The 14,862-nt window shown below is 52.6% G+C and overlaps 5 protein-coding genes across 5 annotated transcripts; 3 read left to right on the top strand and 2 right to left on the bottom strand.

Moving 5' to 3' along the window:
* Nucleotides 1-96: 96 nt before the first annotated feature.
* SETTUDRAFT_163086 (uncharacterized protein) lies at nucleotides 97-721 on the top strand. The gene is made up of 2 exons (XM_008027348.1): nucleotides 97-343; nucleotides 402-721. The coding sequence occupies exons 1-2, from the start codon at nucleotides 102-104 to the stop codon at nucleotides 670-672; spliced, it is 513 nt and encodes a 170-aa protein (XP_008025539.1). The 5' UTR covers nucleotides 97-101; the 3' UTR covers nucleotides 673-721.
* A 304-nt stretch (nucleotides 722-1,025) lies between these two features.
* On the top strand, nucleotides 1,026-2,545 carry SETTUDRAFT_19527 (uncharacterized protein; the record flags this gene model as incomplete). The annotated part of the gene is made up of 3 exons (XM_008026732.1): nucleotides 1,026-1,746; nucleotides 1,798-1,823; nucleotides 1,901-2,545. The coding sequence occupies 3 exons, from the start codon at nucleotides 1,026-1,028 to the stop codon at nucleotides 2,543-2,545; spliced, it is 1,392 nt and encodes a 463-aa protein (XP_008024923.1).
* Nucleotides 2,546-4,826: 2,281 nt separating this feature from the next.
* SETTUDRAFT_171300 (uncharacterized protein) lies at nucleotides 4,827-8,528 on the bottom strand. The gene is made up of 4 exons (XM_008027347.1): nucleotides 8,493-8,528; nucleotides 7,860-8,415; nucleotides 5,326-7,813; nucleotides 4,827-5,274 (listed from the first exon to the last, which is right to left on the bottom strand). The coding sequence occupies exons 1-4, from the start codon at nucleotides 8,498-8,500 to the stop codon at nucleotides 5,174-5,176; spliced, it is 3,153 nt and encodes a 1,050-aa protein (XP_008025538.1). The 5' UTR covers nucleotides 8,501-8,528; the 3' UTR covers nucleotides 4,827-5,173.
* A 3,698-nt stretch (nucleotides 8,529-12,226) lies between these two features.
* SETTUDRAFT_87922 (uncharacterized protein) lies at nucleotides 12,227-12,478 on the bottom strand (the record flags this gene model as incomplete). The annotated part of the gene is made up of 1 exon (XM_008027346.1): nucleotides 12,227-12,478. One exon carries the CDS (start codon nucleotides 12,476-12,478, stop codon nucleotides 12,227-12,229), a length of 252 nt encoding a protein of 83 aa, XP_008025537.1.
* Nucleotides 12,479-13,611: 1,133 nt separating this feature from the next.
* On the top strand, nucleotides 13,612-14,805 carry SETTUDRAFT_19524 (uncharacterized protein; the record flags this gene model as incomplete). The annotated part of the gene is made up of 4 exons (XM_008026731.1): nucleotides 13,612-13,742; nucleotides 13,814-13,995; nucleotides 14,089-14,098; nucleotides 14,169-14,805. The coding sequence occupies 4 exons, from the start codon at nucleotides 13,612-13,614 to the stop codon at nucleotides 14,803-14,805; spliced, it is 960 nt and encodes a 319-aa protein (XP_008024922.1).
* Between the last annotated feature and the right edge of the window lie 57 nt (nucleotides 14,806-14,862).

The raw sequence follows: 14,862 nt of genomic DNA, 5'->3' as shown, positions 1-14,862 counted from the left end.
GGATACCGCTCTTCCTTCTTCCCTCTTCCTCCTTCTCATCCTTTACTGCTAGTCCAATCTATTCTGTTGTCTTGCGAAATCCTCTCAATTACCTCCCCGAAATGTCCGGCTTTCCCTCTCTCCAACCTGCCTTTACGGTCCAGGTCGCAATCGACCTACCAATGCAGGTCGGTACTCAGACGGGCTCCCAACTGGCCATTATACCCATGACGAGCGGCACCGTGAAGAGCGAGCCAGGCTTTGAGCCGAAACTTGACGCCGAGCTGCATGGAGTTGGATATGATTACATTCACAACGACGCTGATGGTGCGAACATGAGGCTGGATGTGAGAAGTCAGCTCAAGTTAGTCTCTGCGTATCCTTGTTACAAGAGAGATGGCAGCTAATGAATCGTGTCAAAGGAACCACGACGGAACTCTTTTGGCAATGTATTACAAGGGCCACGTCAAGGTTACCCCAGGTGTTGCGGCATTGTTGGCTCACAGTCCGGATGCGACAACGACTGACTTTGGAGATGTGTTTACCAACTTTTCGTTTGAGACTGGCAACCCAGCTTATGCTGCGCTGCAGAATGGGGTGTATGTTGCTGCTGGACATTTCATTAAAGAGATACCAGGAAAACAGGGACTCACGGTCGAGTACAAGGTTAGCAAGGTTGTATACAATGCGTAGACCTCTTGTGGTCTAGACATTGAGTGCTCACCAGAATCGAATATCTGAACTTACAAATGCTCTTCTATATTCATCAGAGCAGATGCCTTCTGTTTCTGTGTCGAGCGCCATGATTCGCTGCTGTCTTGGCTAACGGATCATATATTGCACACTCCCTCCTCATTCATTTCCATTCGCATACAAACACATCATGTTCACTTCACTTCACTTCACTTCTACTGCACTAGTGTTCACTTGGCACGTCCACCATACCTTTCACGCTCAAACTCTCTGCACCACTTCTGCAACACCAAATTTGATTTCGCTACTAACTGTTGCTAATGTGATACAGGTGAACAGACAAGCTCTACATCATGGTCCCCCGCAAGAAGTATGTCCTCAGCGACTTTCAAAAGTTTTCCACTGGGAAACTTGCGACCACTTTCGCCCGCGTTGCCGACATTGGCCATTATGAGTTTGTGGAGAAGATGTATGTGGACAAGAAGAAACGTACAAAGCGCTGCCAAATGGTTCTAGTGGGTCATTCCTGGCGCAAACGTAACGGCCCTCCAGTCTGGGCCCATGCGACAGCTCAAATCATACGTTATTATTCGGGAACTGGTGTCGAAGTCACGCCTCTCCTGGATATCCATTCATCCAAGATCTACTATGACCCTCCGTTCAGCTACATGGGATGTACAGACAACGAGACTCTTTCTGCGCATGCTATGGCCCAGCAACGAAAACTCGACCGTGCCAGGGTGGAGGCTGTCATCCACTTCATCTTCCTTGCAAGTGGTAGAGTGCATCGCTCCTTGGACGTTGATAATCCACATCTGCTGGGCAATTTCGAGTCCGCTCTTACGACCTTTGCCCACTACCTGGAGACACGTGGAAATGTCAAATTGATTCTAGACAACCAACCTTCTACGTCAGCGGAAGAGGGAAGCCTTGTTCAGAACAAAACGAATCTACAGATAACTCATAAGACGACCAGTGAGAATGCGGTATCCCAAAGCAGATCGATTGCCGTGATCCCAAAAAAGCGTGCATTTATCGACTCGACGGATGACGCCTCAGAACTGTCGTATCAAAGTAAGCAAATCGCCATCCACTTCTGACTGGTTAGCTGACGTTCCACCTTAGCAATCAACAAGCGCGCATTTCTGGCAGTAAGCATCCCTTTACTCCGGTCCCTTTGTGGTATCAGTAAGTCGGTACAGTTGACATGTGGCTGACTCGACTGTAGCAGTATCTCGAAGAACACGCCGAGTTAGAGCAAAGAGTACGAGACCTAACGGCTGAACTCCAAGAACGCGACACCAAGATCAATACTACCGAGGCCCAACTCAGTCGCGAGAAAACTAAACACCAGAAATTACTCGATCAGCGCAAGAAATGGAAAGACAAATACGTCAAGCAGCGACGTCTCTCAGCAGAAGCGACCAGCACAGTCGAGGTTGCGAAGCAAAAGGAAGAGAACATAGATTGGAAGGCCATGCTGCTCGAGCAAGAGCACAAGACAGAAGAGTTCAGACTCAATTGCATTGCCCTCGAAGAAGAAAAAAAGAAACTCCACGCCGAGATCAAGACCCTGAAAACCAAAACCACCAGACAAAGGAAGACGCTCGCACGATGCCAAGCGACTGCGCTGGAGATGAATGTAAAAGAGGCAGCGTGGAATGAGGCGGCAAAAAAGCAAGCAGACGAACTTGCAAAGGAAAAGGAAGCGAGAATCTTCTGGCAGCAAAAGCGCAGAGGACGGACTGGCCTGCGACCTCCAACCATCCCAGCAGATGAAGGCGACGATGTCGTAAATAGGGCGTTAGTACGAGCCAAATACAGCCAACAAGACGTCAAAGCACTCCAAAACGCCTATGGTGCACATATATAGTTGATTGCAACAGCGATCCGGCGAAGAAAGAAACAACGCCATTTTACAGGCAACGGCAGTACGTATAATATAATGGGCTCCAACGAGGCGGACTACTGGTCTCGTATATATATGTAGTGTGGAAGTACGGAAGTCTATGTCCTTGACCATGTTCTTTTCTGCACACACCATCTGTTCGGCACTCTCGTAGCCAAAAAAAATCCCCATAAGTACATGTATGATATCATACGACACTCAACTCCAGTGCTGTGATTCCTGTGTCTAATCTGTAGCACATTCACATGTGTACATGAATGTAAATGTAAATGTAACGCTTTAAACGTAAACTGGATGTTGATATCACACGCATATCCCTATTCCCTCTCTCTCTCTCTTACACACACACACGCATAGACATAAACCCCAGCACCACAAGCTCATTCGTCCGCTTATCCTACTCCGAGACTCGGCTACAGAACCTGAACCAATTACGTATCTCCTTCTCATCTTCACTTTCAGGCTTGCTCTCTCTCTCTCTCTCTCTCTGACATATTGCTGCTCCCCGGAAACCTTGTTCCTCCACTCTTAGTTCTACTGGCATCTCTCGCCCTTTCTTTTTTTCTTCTTCTTTACTTCTCTTACACTTGAGCGTTGGTTCGTTGGTAGGTTCGTTGGTTCGCGTAAACGACATCTCTTTTCCTATTTATTTTTCCTTTTCCTTTCCCTTTTCCTTTCCCTTTTTTTTAAAAAAAATTCTTTCCTTTTTGCACACTATCACTGCCACTACACAGTTTCCAAGTTTAGCTCAAAACACAAGCACAACACTACTTTGACCGTTCGCTGCCTGCCGGGTCTGAGCTCGACTACATAACATAACATAATATGGTTAAGCGTATGGGTTGTGTAGCAGCCCCTCCTTCGCGTAGCCATGTATGCGGGGCCAGACGCCTTTATCCAACGTCGGTTACACAAGGTGTATGTAGATGGCGAAACATGGCTGATGCGATGCGATGCGATGTGATGTGATGCTTGGATCCCCCTTGCCCTCCCCGCTCCCCGCCTCGGTTTTCGGTTGATCGCCTACATACATATATCCAGGCTACACAGAAAGTGGAAGACCGAGAGCGAGCGCGAGGCGAGCACGAGCGGGGCTCGTCTGTCAGTCCAAAGTGGGCCAAACGCCATGGTGTCATGTATGCACATTTGAGCATTGCTTTTCCCCAGCCTGGGGGGAGGCGGCGGCGGCGGCGGAAAGACGAGATTTGTCGCTGACGGCAGCACGGGGCCGCCTGTGCTTGTCATTGATTCCTCTTCCCCTTCCCCCCCCCTCTCGCATCTTATCCCTCTCTCGTCTCGCGTGAAAAGGGTATGATTTTTTTCTTCTTCTCTGCTGACATGAATCGATGCTGAATTGTGAAAAGGACAGACCGAAATTAAGACGAGAGATATGCAGTATTCACGTCCACGCTTCACCCCCACGCTTGCCTGCCCACGCTACTTGCCCGCCCCCCCTGCCCCCGAAAAGCTCAGGAGATAGGGGAGGGCGAGGGCGGACGGGGGCATCAAGGTACCAGCACCAGTGATGCTAACCCGGCGTCGGCGTCAGCGTCGGCGCAGTGACCTTTCCCTCGGGGCACCCACACGTGGGAAGAGTGAGAAAGCTACCCCCAGCTACCAGCAGCCGTTAGCCGGGCGCGTTAGTGCCAGTGTTGGTGCGGGCAGATCCAATAGCACCATGTATGTATGTTTTTTGGCGACGGCTCCACTGAAGTGCTGAAGCGAGGGGGAACAGGGAGCAACAAAGAAAGCAGAAAGCGAGGAGAAAAAAAGCAATAAAGCGCGCATCCCAAATGGACGAGACTTGACCATACTCGGTGTTAACTGCAGTAGTGGTAGTAGCAGTAGTGGTATGTCATGGGCCTGGCGATCTGTGGTCTTGGAAGCTGCATATGCGTATGGGATGCATGCACATGAGTGGTGCAGTGCTCCAAGGAGCGCTTGCGAACGTTTGTTGCTATCGCGTCTGATTGGTAAGTCGAGGATGTGATGGTTGGACGTGTGTATGGCCAATGGAGGGCCGGCTCAACTCGCAAGTCTCCGTGGAGCGAGGAGAAAAAAAAACGGTGGCCTGCGGCGAAGTGCCGAGTGCGCCAATTGCTAAAGTTAGATTGTGATGCTGAGCAAACAACGTAATGCTGATACATGAAGGTGTTTTGTTGAGGGGCGCAACGCCCACGACTGGGGCAGTAGAACTCTAGTCGCATGATTACATTGTACATAGAGGCCAGCAGATGGATTGGCCAATCGAATGTTGAAGGTGAAATGTTGTGTGATTACAGGGCGCCTTGGATGCAGAAAGTCGTACGCACGTCGACGCAGCCTCGTCGCCATGCGGTGTCGTGACATGCACTATGCACGTGTGGGTATACAAAACAAAAGAAAGAGCCGTCCAAAGAATGATGCTGAACAAAACATGGTAATGACAACACGAAGTCTGAGACGCATGCAATCCTCCTGAGCCCCAGCAGAGGATGCGGATAACCGAGTGTGTCCGGAGCGTCGCGCCCCTAGCGAGTGATCGTCCAAAAGGATCGATGCAACTTCCACATATCTCATCGAGTGATGAAACAAGCATACAGACCAATGGCATCACATGATACCCTTCAGTCCGCGAAAGCCCCCAGTCTTGGAGGGAGCGGCCTTCTTGGGATCCTTGTCTTTGACCTTCTTCCCAATGTTCTGCGCGCCACCTGCTTTTCCGTCAACCTCCTGTCTTGTCATACTGAATGCTGACGACTCACCTCGGCCATAGATCCGAACCTCCGACTTTGCCTCCACCTTATCTTTCTTTTCTCTTGTCGAGCTGCCATCCGTGTCCGCGGAGAAGCTGCTTTTTCCACTCGAGTGAGGCGGCTGCGATTGGAGCTGACTCATGGGCGACGACTCATGCACGCCAGCATACTCGGGTCCATGACCACCGCCGAAGCCAGGGTAAGGCGATGGGGCTGTTTGGGAACGTTGTGGTTTTCCATGCTGTAGGGATTCGACTCTCGTTGGATGACCTGAAGCCGATCCGGGGCTTTGTACAGAGTCCGGAGAGAGGTAGTGGGGATAGTATTCCTGCTCTTCGCCAGATGCGCCGTCTGTCGAGAGAGGCGGCAAATACCTTGGACTGTAGTTGTTTCCATGCCGAACGCTTGGGTTTCGACTAAATTGCGATGTGCCAAAATCAAATTGATTGGGTTTGTCTGGAGGGTACAGCTGTGCCATGGTGGCTTGCTGCTCTCCCTCAAGCTCGTGGTACTTCATCTGAAGCTCCGTGTATTGCTCCAAAAGGCGGTAGTGAGTCTTCTTCAGTTGCTGAAGTTTAGCATTGCTTGCTGCCAGTGCCGAGTCGAGCATCTGCTGAACCGAAGGCGGAAGTTGCCCTGGTTTAGTAGCAAGCCTGTCAGGTGATTGTAACCGCGCCTCCAGCTCCATGATACGACGTTCATAAGCCTTGATGGACCGCTCGCGTTCTTGCTCTCGACTATTCAGCCGCATATTGGCAATCTCGAGATCGTTGCGCAAGTCATTCCGCTCTTGCATGAAGAGATGCAGCTCTTTCTTCTGATCTTCAAACGCAAAGATCTTCTCTTGGTCCATTTCGAGTTCACGCCGGACCTCGCTGTAGTCTTCAAGTTCGTACTCGAGCGCCTTTATCCGCTGCTGCGCCTTCAGCTGCTCTGCTTCAGCTCTCTCTACAATCTTCTTGAGCTGCTCGTAATCTGCTTGTGTCTTTTGCAACTCGAACCGCAGACCACCTTCATCGCTGTGCCATGTCTTTTCGCTCTCCTTGTACGAACGCACTTTTGCATTGAGTTCGCCCTCCCACTTCTTCGATTGACTTCGGCTCGTCAGGGTTTCTTTCTTCAACTGCGCGTACTGCTCGTTCGCCTTCGCAAGTCGGGCTTTCAGAGTCTTGTTAGTGTTGATGAGGTTCTGCGTCTCGGCTTCTGCCGTCGCCTCCTTGATGTGCTTGCGCTGGAGTTGTCCGATGTGCGTAAGGTGCTGCAGTTTCAGGTAGCGTTCAAAATTGAGGTCGTTCCGAAGCAGCATAATCTCTCTTTGAAGAGAAGCCATGGTATGGTTTTGGAATTCATTCTTGCTAGTCTGTGTCTGCCCAGATACAGACTGCGCGAAATTGTCCAGGGTGGGTTGTTCTGGTGTAAAGCGATGGGCAGCAGTTGCTGATGAGCTAGTCAATTCAGGCTTGGGAGTGTCTTTGGCGGGTGGCAGTGTCGGAGAATCCATTATGTCGCGGCCTTTTAGCAGGGGAGAGGCCATGGATTTGAGAGAAACGGCAGACTTGACGGACTTGGCCAGGGGAGAAATATCAGAGTGGTCAGGGATGTCTGGAATATCACTCGAAGGGACATTGAATGTCGACTGCGTGTTTCGCCTACTCTCATCTGAGCCGTGGACTGTTATTCCATCCTGGTCGTCCAGAGTGAAGTGGGTAGGAACATCTGGGACAGGCGGTAACGCTGCGCTGGGTGGCGGGCCGGGGTCTTTCAATGTCGAAGATACAGCTACGCAGAGACTCATGCACTCGATGACAACGTCTGCAGGGTCGCTCTTTAGCCATTTATTTTCACTGAGCTCATCCTCGACAGTTGTAGTGAATATGTTTGGGTGCAGCAGGTGAACTTGGCGATAGGGTTCTGTGCGAGTGTGGATGAGGTCTTGGTCCAGGTCGAAGTCGTGCGCACCGGGGAAGTTGAGTGACTTGAGGTACTTTCTGGGCTTGCGCACAAAGCTCATGAAGTTGAGGGGGAAGAGACCGTAGAGAAAGGTGAAGTAGTGCATGAGCGTGGGCGGTGATGATTCCGGGTAGTCGACTGACGGCTGCACCTGTTCCCATGCTTGTTCCACGTCTTCCTGCTCCTCCTCATCGTCTTCGCTGTCGTTACCTTGGGCGTCCATGTCGCCTTCCTTGTTGTCGCCACTCCCTAGCTTGTCCCAGCACAGTATTCTGCAATATACGAGAAACAACTTTGCCAGATGGTGGTCCGAGGTCAAGGCTCCGCAAATGTGGGGTAAGAACATGATGAGAACGACGAGGGCAAGCTCTACGACGGTGGACGAGTTGTCGACAAGCAGGCATTTCTCCAAGTGCTGGATGAGCGGGGTCTCGAGCGCCAGGTGCAGGTGCGGCGGTTGCAGGCGAACGAATGCGCTGAGTAGGTTGAGTGCCTGGATACGGTATTGTTTCTGTACAAAGAGACTGTCGAGTCTGAGGAGGAACATCTAGGCCAGTCAGCGTGCGCTATGCACCGAGGCATAGTGTGCCTACCTTTGGCATCTTGCGCCCAAAAGCCACCAGGACTGCCTCAAGCTCGTGCGCGATAAACTCATTCTGCGGGGAGACGGTGTCGTCGGGCGAAGAAGGCACGGCGGTTCTCGCGAGGTAGGCGTCGAGTATCCTTGTAGTGAAGAGGGTTGACAGGCGCGCCTGCTCTCCGTCCTTGTCGGCCTCGGGGTCGTATACTAGTATGGTCTGCACAAAGGCCTTTGCATCCTCCATCTCGGCCTTTTTGTACCCTATGCCGTCAATGGTGGGCTTAAAGACAGCGTTCCACCAGACGGTCAAGCGCGCTTCCCCAGTGATGGCTGGTCGCAGAATTCGCAGAGCAGAGAGGAAGGCGCCACGCTTCTCGGGACTGTTGGCGACATGTCGGAGGTAGAGGGCGTGGAGGTCTTCGTGGAAGCGGTGCGAGTCGTGGTCGTCAATGTCATGGTAGCGCTCGAGGAAAGCGTCTATGGTTGCGCAGAGCTCGTCGGGGAGAGGGCAAGGAACGGTGGTGGCAGAGAAGGTGGTATTGAGCGCCTTGAGCGCCTCGCGCATAGATCTTGAAGACATTGTCAGTGGTGTCGAGGCGGGCGGCGGGTTTGGGGTGGCGGAGGCGAGTTTTGCAAGCTTACTCACCCAGACATTTCGTATGCGATGTGCACCAGTCGAAAAGTATGGATGCGCTATGGCGGCCGGCATCCGAAGGTGGTGGGACGACGGCTATCAAGTAGAGGGCGGGCGATGGCGGGCGATGGCGACGGCGAGCATGTCACTGCTTATGCAGGCGGATATATGCGTGGGGTCGGGGTCGGGGTGGGTGAATGTAAATGAGGGGACAGGCACAGGTGCAGGCACAGGCACAGGCACAGGCACAGGCACAGGCAGAAGACCAGTATTAGTCGGCCATGGCACGCTTTCCAGAAGGCGACCGAGGGCGAATGGCATGACGGCGCCAATGCGCGGAGTCGACCGGTGATGCCGCAATCGACGGCCAAAAGAAATTCGAGAGCTTCTGGCGGCGTCCGCAGTGGGTGCCGTGGAGCTGGTGCGGGTGCGGGTGCGGGTGCTTTGCTGGTGCTGGTGCTGGTGCTAATACGTGCTAATACTCGGTCGTGGGTGTGGGTGTGCAGCGCCTAGCCGCGGCAAAAGAAGGCTGCCGTGCCTGCCCCGTGCGCCTGCAGCCTGCACCACCACCACCACCACCAAGCCACCCACAAAAACGGCGCGCTGCAACAATACCGCCTCTCTTCGGCCCTGCGCTACCTCCATCTACAAATCCTACACATGTCCTTTGCCCTACTTACGCCGCTTCACCCGCATCCCGCCTGGCGTGATCCGGCTTGCTTTTGCCGCCGACGTCTGAACACACCCACCCCCCTTTGCTCGGCCGCCTCAGTCAGATAACCCCCCCCCCACCACCACCAGCTCCCACGATCGCGTCTCCTCCACCAGTTCGGCTATTCCAGACTCGTGCTCGCCTTTCATCTCCAAGCCCTTGGGATCTTGGAACACGGGTCCCTGGACACTCGACACACGGCCGTCGCAGGGCCGCCGTCTGTCACCACTCGTCGTGCAATTACATGTGTCAGCCCCCGGCGTTATCTCTGCCCAGGAGCACCACTCTCCTGCCAACCACCACACCCAAGCCAGAGCGAACCCCAGTCTCTCATGTCGCCTGGCCTGACAATATCCAACTTGGACCCTTAGCAGACCCGTCCCACCTTTGATAAGCACATGCCAAACGCCAAAGGAAATGGGCGCATCCTCCGCTGTTCCGTGAATGCTTCGCCTAATGCATCGGCAACACTGCCCGCTTCATCCACACGGTCGTCGCCAGCTGCCGATCCCGAGCGAACGGTACGCCTTGAGCTCCGGACCCCGTGCCTGCATTCTGCAGGTCACTCCGCCTGCTAATTCTCCTCTTATCGCTTCTTCTTTGCTCTTGCCCGAACAATCAATCCGTGCCTTGGCTACTTCTACCCCCATGATCAAGCTTCCGTATCCATCGACCTTGTGACGAGATGCAATAACCCGAGGAAAGTCAGAAGGTTCCGTATCCATCTTGTCGCCTTCCACCGTATTGCTACTTGCAGATGCACAAACCTTATTCTTGAGTAGGGGCTTACTTCGCGTAACCCGCTCCAACCAACGCGCTGGGATGCATACTGGATGAGCAACCAAAGACCAATTGGTCAGTACATGTCGACCCCTCAAATCGTCCTGTCCGTGTAGTTTCTATTTCCGTACGCCGTGATGCTACGGGAGTGCGTATTCCAGTGCTATATTTGCTATGTCTTAACGGTCCAGCACGACACCCCTGACAGCTTGGAAATATATGTCAGTGTACGTATACCTGCACAACCGACCGTTATGCAGCCACATGCTGCGGGGGTCCTTCGAGTTGAGCTTTCTTTTCGTGGAACAACAACCATAAGCTGCGAGCCAGGACCACTGGATGCATTCACAGATTGACGCCTCCTTGGATGTGCAAGACGTGGGATTCCATAGTACCTCTGCTACCTAACCCCATACCCCTATGGACAAAAAAGACTTGGCACCGAAACTTCGTACGAGGCTTACACAGCCTTTATTGATGATGTGAGAACTTTGGCTGCAAGTCCTTATTTCTCTCGGTTGTTCGGGGATACGGCCGTGGGGAACTTATTGAGTAAGCCACTCATTTATCCAGAGAGTACGTACTTTCCAGAGTGGCCGCCTTACGCATTTTGGGCTCTAGGCTCGCCGGCCTCGTATGCTGCTCCATCCAACGTTCCTGCACGCACTCAACTAGCTATTGATAGGCCTTGTCTCGCGGCCCATGGCGGCATCCCTCTTGCTCGAAACGGGGCAAATTAAGGCCCATGGCCCAAGATCTTGTCTCCCGAACTCTTGGGCCCCGTTATTTATTTCATTGAGCCCTGTTATAAAAGTGGAACTTGGGTGAAGAAGATGATCACAATGGACGTGTAAGCTGGAATGGCTATGACGCCTGTGGCTAGCTTGTGGTCGGCTCAAGGTTACACCCGTCCACTCCGCGGCCCGTCGCGCATCATGCCACGTGACGTTTGGTTTCGAATAGCGTTTAAGTGGAGGCATCCTTGAAACATGACAGCAGCACCAACTATACCTTGGGAACACTGACATACTACCATGCACTATCCCGCAGAATGTCTAGCCGAAGGAGGTCCTCGTATAGCTTCGCTAGCACGCTGAGTTATTCAGTGCTGCTTACCACATGCGCGGTATTCAGGAGAAGAACGTCCACAATATCAAGGGTGCAAAGAGCCTTGATCTGCATGGCTTCGCACTCAACTATGGTAATGAACGTTACTCATAAATTTGAAATTGTAGGACTGCCAACAGAACAAAGACCAGTTTGCATGGTGGTCCAATGCCACCCGAAGTTTCTGTTCGGCCACTCGGACGAGCTGCGTGGTTTCAGGTCTCTCGACACGGCGCGGGAATATCGGAAGATGCTCTTCATTACGCCGACTACTTTCTCAAATACAGCAGCTATGTTGAGGTACGGGGAATGAAGGACTGAAATAGCAACGTAGAGAAGCCTGTTCTGCATTCCTTTGGCAGCGAGGATACCGGCAGCGACCCATGCAACTAGTCGAGAAACAAAGTCAGATTTTCCTGGAGTACTCATCACCCCTGGATTCTCTGAGATATACAACCCAGTACCAACTTCTTCAACGACTGCAGTGTTCTTGACGGTATCTTCACCTGGAACCCCTGAATCCCGAGACGGAGCAACTTCAGATGTGAGAACGACAGCGGGAGAAAGCCACTACATGGGGCCGTCTCCAGGACCCTCTCTCGGTGCCCCAAAACCCAAAACTACTGACTACCGACTATGAACATACGGGATACGGAAACATTCTGCCTCCCTTAATCGAGGCCTGAAGAGACGCGACTCATCAACCGTCACCATGTACCCCTACCAACAAGCAGTCCCTTCCAAACCACTTTATGGCACCACACACGCACCCTAACCATCAGCGGCCGTTGCTACGCCGAATGTACCCCAAGCCCAGCAGCATCAAAACCGCAGCCGAAGACGCCGTGTCGAGCCTTTATCCTCGTAGTCGCAGGCTAAGAGCAGTCTCAAAGCCAAGAGGTCAAGACCGGCGGCACCAGACTTATACAACTTCTAGGTTGCAAGGCTGCTACCTTTTCAGAGGCGTGGAGCCGCTATTTTCCAAAGCAAGGTTTTAGGTGAGGAATAGACTCTTTGATAGTGCAAGTATCCATATATGTTCCCTCCTTGACAAATCAGAGTCGAGCACGCAAGAATCGTTATGTGCTCCCATTTTTTTCCCCCTCATTTACCCACTTTCCCTCCCCTTTAAACACACAACTCCTCTCTACGTCCGCTCCCCCAACCCCTCCTTCCCACCCTTTACTTCCTCCTTCCCGCCAATCCCCGTCGTTCTATCCGGCTGAGCCTGGAAATCCGGTTGCTTGGCTGGATGTTCATCGCCCTGCTTCATCTCATCTTTCGAGGCGCTCGATTGAGCGTCCGTGTTCTGGGTGTCTGATCGCATTTTGGCGTTGGGTGCTGCGCTGGAATTGGGGTGGGGGTCCGCGATGTTGGAGGCGGGTTGTGGTGTGTCCATGAGGTTTTTGGAGGAGGAGGTGAGGGGGCTGGTGGTGAAGCGGTGGTGCTGTTGGTGGGAGGGATGGAGAGAAGCGGTGGTGGTGGTACTGGTAGGTAGGACGAGGCGTTTTTGGAGGCGCGTCGAGTGCCTGAGAATGGTGGTGGTGATGGGAAACGACATGGTTTGTAAATATCAATTGCTGTGCTTTCTTTTTCTTTGGCTCGAGTATACGGAAATGCAGTTTGATGTGAGAGAGAACCCAGAAATCTTTTTTGTTTCTAAATAATTACAAATATTCGTATGAATTGGAGTGAGCTGTTCCGTGTTACATAGTCGTAGCGAAAATACTAGAGCTGACATCATTCTGACCATGTCTATTGCGTCCATCTATCAGTCAATCCATCTCTCTCTTATCGAGTCCCCCCCCCCCAAACGAGCTTGAGCAGAACAATGCTAGTGTGACTAGTGGGTACATATTCCCCTCGTAAAAAAGCACGTCAGACCCCCCCTCTATTCTTCGACTTCCAACATACACATACTACGTAGCATTGGCATGCTCGGCGAGACAGCGACATACGCCCCGTCCATACGCCCCAAAACAGGTAACAAGCGTCACATCGCCACATGCATCATTAGTGGGGGGCACTAACGTTTCGGCCGACTAAGCCTCAATCAGCGTAGCGGGGTTTGCGCAGGCCCCGTCACTATTCCGCTCCTGTATTTCTCCGCATTGTCGTCGCCCAGCAGACCCAACAGCCCATGTCAGCTCGGAGCCGGCGTAAAAAAAAATAGAACTGACGAGACAAAGCGTGTTGAGCTTGTGGGGTGATTGGGTTCTGTGCAGCAACAAAATACTTAGAGCCACAAATTAAGAGAAAAAAAATAGTAGCTAACTTGCAGGGCTCACTCGCGCCCTTTTTTCCTCCTTCTTCCTTACCTTTCCGTCATTGTGGTCGCCATCTTCTTTTCTTTTCTTTCTTTCTTACTCTCCTCGTCGGTCTCGTTATACTTGGTCGTCGTCGTCGTCGTCGTTTTCTACTTTCGTTTTCAGCGTCTGCGGCGGCTTCTTTTCCTTCTTCTGGTTGTCTCGTCCTTCGCTTTCCCCTCCCCCTCCCTCCCTCCCCCACCCGTTCGACACACTACAGTGAGACATGCCCGAGTTTGTGCTCTTCGGTGATTCGCTCACCGAGTGGGGCTTTAGCGAGGCTACGCAGGGCTTTGGCCGCTTCCTCCAGCAGCAGTACCGGTACAAGGTGGGCATTGTGAACGAAGGTAGGGTCGGGTGCGAGCTCTTTTTGATCTAGTCCTTCTATTCCTCCTTGTTCTGTCGACCCCTGCTGGACTATATCCAAGGCTCGACTTGGTAATGCGCTTTGAAGAGCCCGCCGCCGACATGGCAGCCTTGTCCGCAGAGCAACCCGAGATTGTACTATTCGGCGCCTCCATGACCGAGTGGAGCTTCACACGGGAGACGCACGGCTTCGGATGGTATCTGACAGACAAGTATGTCGGCAAGGCCAGGGTTGTCAATGAAGGTATTGCGACGTAGTTTTGTTGGCGTATAGCCCAGTGGTGTCCAACGGCCTGCGGCTTCTTCGCATACTCACCCATACTAACCATTGCTACAGGCAGAGCAGGGTACGTTGGTATATACTGAGGAAAACAATATTGTCCTGGCAAATACCGTCAGTATTAACCGACGCAACAGCTACACCAGCTCCAGTCTACAAGACGACTTTGCCCGCGTAATACGGCGCGCCACAGCCCCAGACGCACCGCAAACCCTCCTCTTCACAATCTTTGTCGGCGCAAACGACGCCTGTGTGTTCGGCGACACCGAAAAAGTGCCCTGGCCCGTCTTCTCGGAAAACATCCGTGGCTTCCTCGACACCATTCTCACCGAGCAGGCCATGGAGAATACAAAGATTGTGCTCATCACGCCGCCGCCCATCAATGGACCCGCTGACGACGGCGAGCGGCTGTCGCAAAAGCAGATTGAGGACATGAATCGCGCCAAGAAGGAATGGCCGCGGTACAAGACGTACATGAACAAGAAGCGCTATGCAGAGGGACTCATGCAGATTGCAAAGGAATACGAGGAGACGGAGAGGGTCGCGGGGCTGAACTTTTGGCAGCTCATTGTGGACGCGCTGATGAAAGAAGAGGGCTGGCAGTATGATCCAGAGCTGCCGCCGGGCTGCGGACTCATTGGGGCAAAGTCGTTCCCCAAGGGCTGGTTCACCGATGGGCTGCATCTAGATGTCAAGGGCTATGCAGTGCTGAGCAAGGGGCTGTTTAAGCTCATCACGACAAAGTGGCCTGAACTCGCACCAGAGAAGCTATAGACAAGCGGTCATGTTGGCTAATAGTTTTCTTCTCTTCGTTAGGGTATCTAGTATCCT

Source organism: Exserohilum turcica, assembly GCF_000359705.1.
Source record: "Exserohilum turcica Et28A unplaced genomic scaffold SETTUscaffold_2, whole genome shotgun sequence".
Taxonomy (NCBI): Eukaryota; Fungi; Ascomycota; class Dothideomycetes; order Pleosporales; family Pleosporaceae; genus Exserohilum; species Exserohilum turcicum.
Note: the sequence above shows the minus strand (reverse complement) of the source record. Positions and strands in the feature narration are given on the sequence as shown.

Excerpts from the sequence above, each read along its gene's own strand:
- SETTUDRAFT_163086 (XM_008027348.1), top strand. The coding sequence starts at position 102 with ATGTCCGGCTTTCCCTCTCTCCAACCTGCCTTTACGGTCCAGGTCGCA. Across the intron at positions 344-401 it reads GATGTGAGAAGTCAGCTCAA|GAACCACGACGGAACTCTTT; the intron begins GTTAGTCTCTGC and ends ATCGTGTCAAAG.
- SETTUDRAFT_171300 (XM_008027347.1), bottom strand. Across the intron at positions 7,814-7,859 it reads TTGGGCGCAAGATGCCAAAG|ATGTTCCTCCTCAGACTCGA; the intron begins GTAGGCACACTA and ends TGACTGGCCTAG. Across the intron at positions 5,275-5,325 it reads GGTTCGGATCTATGGCCGAG|GTGGCGCGCAGAACATTGGG; the intron begins GTGAGTCGTCAG and ends ACGGAAAAGCAG.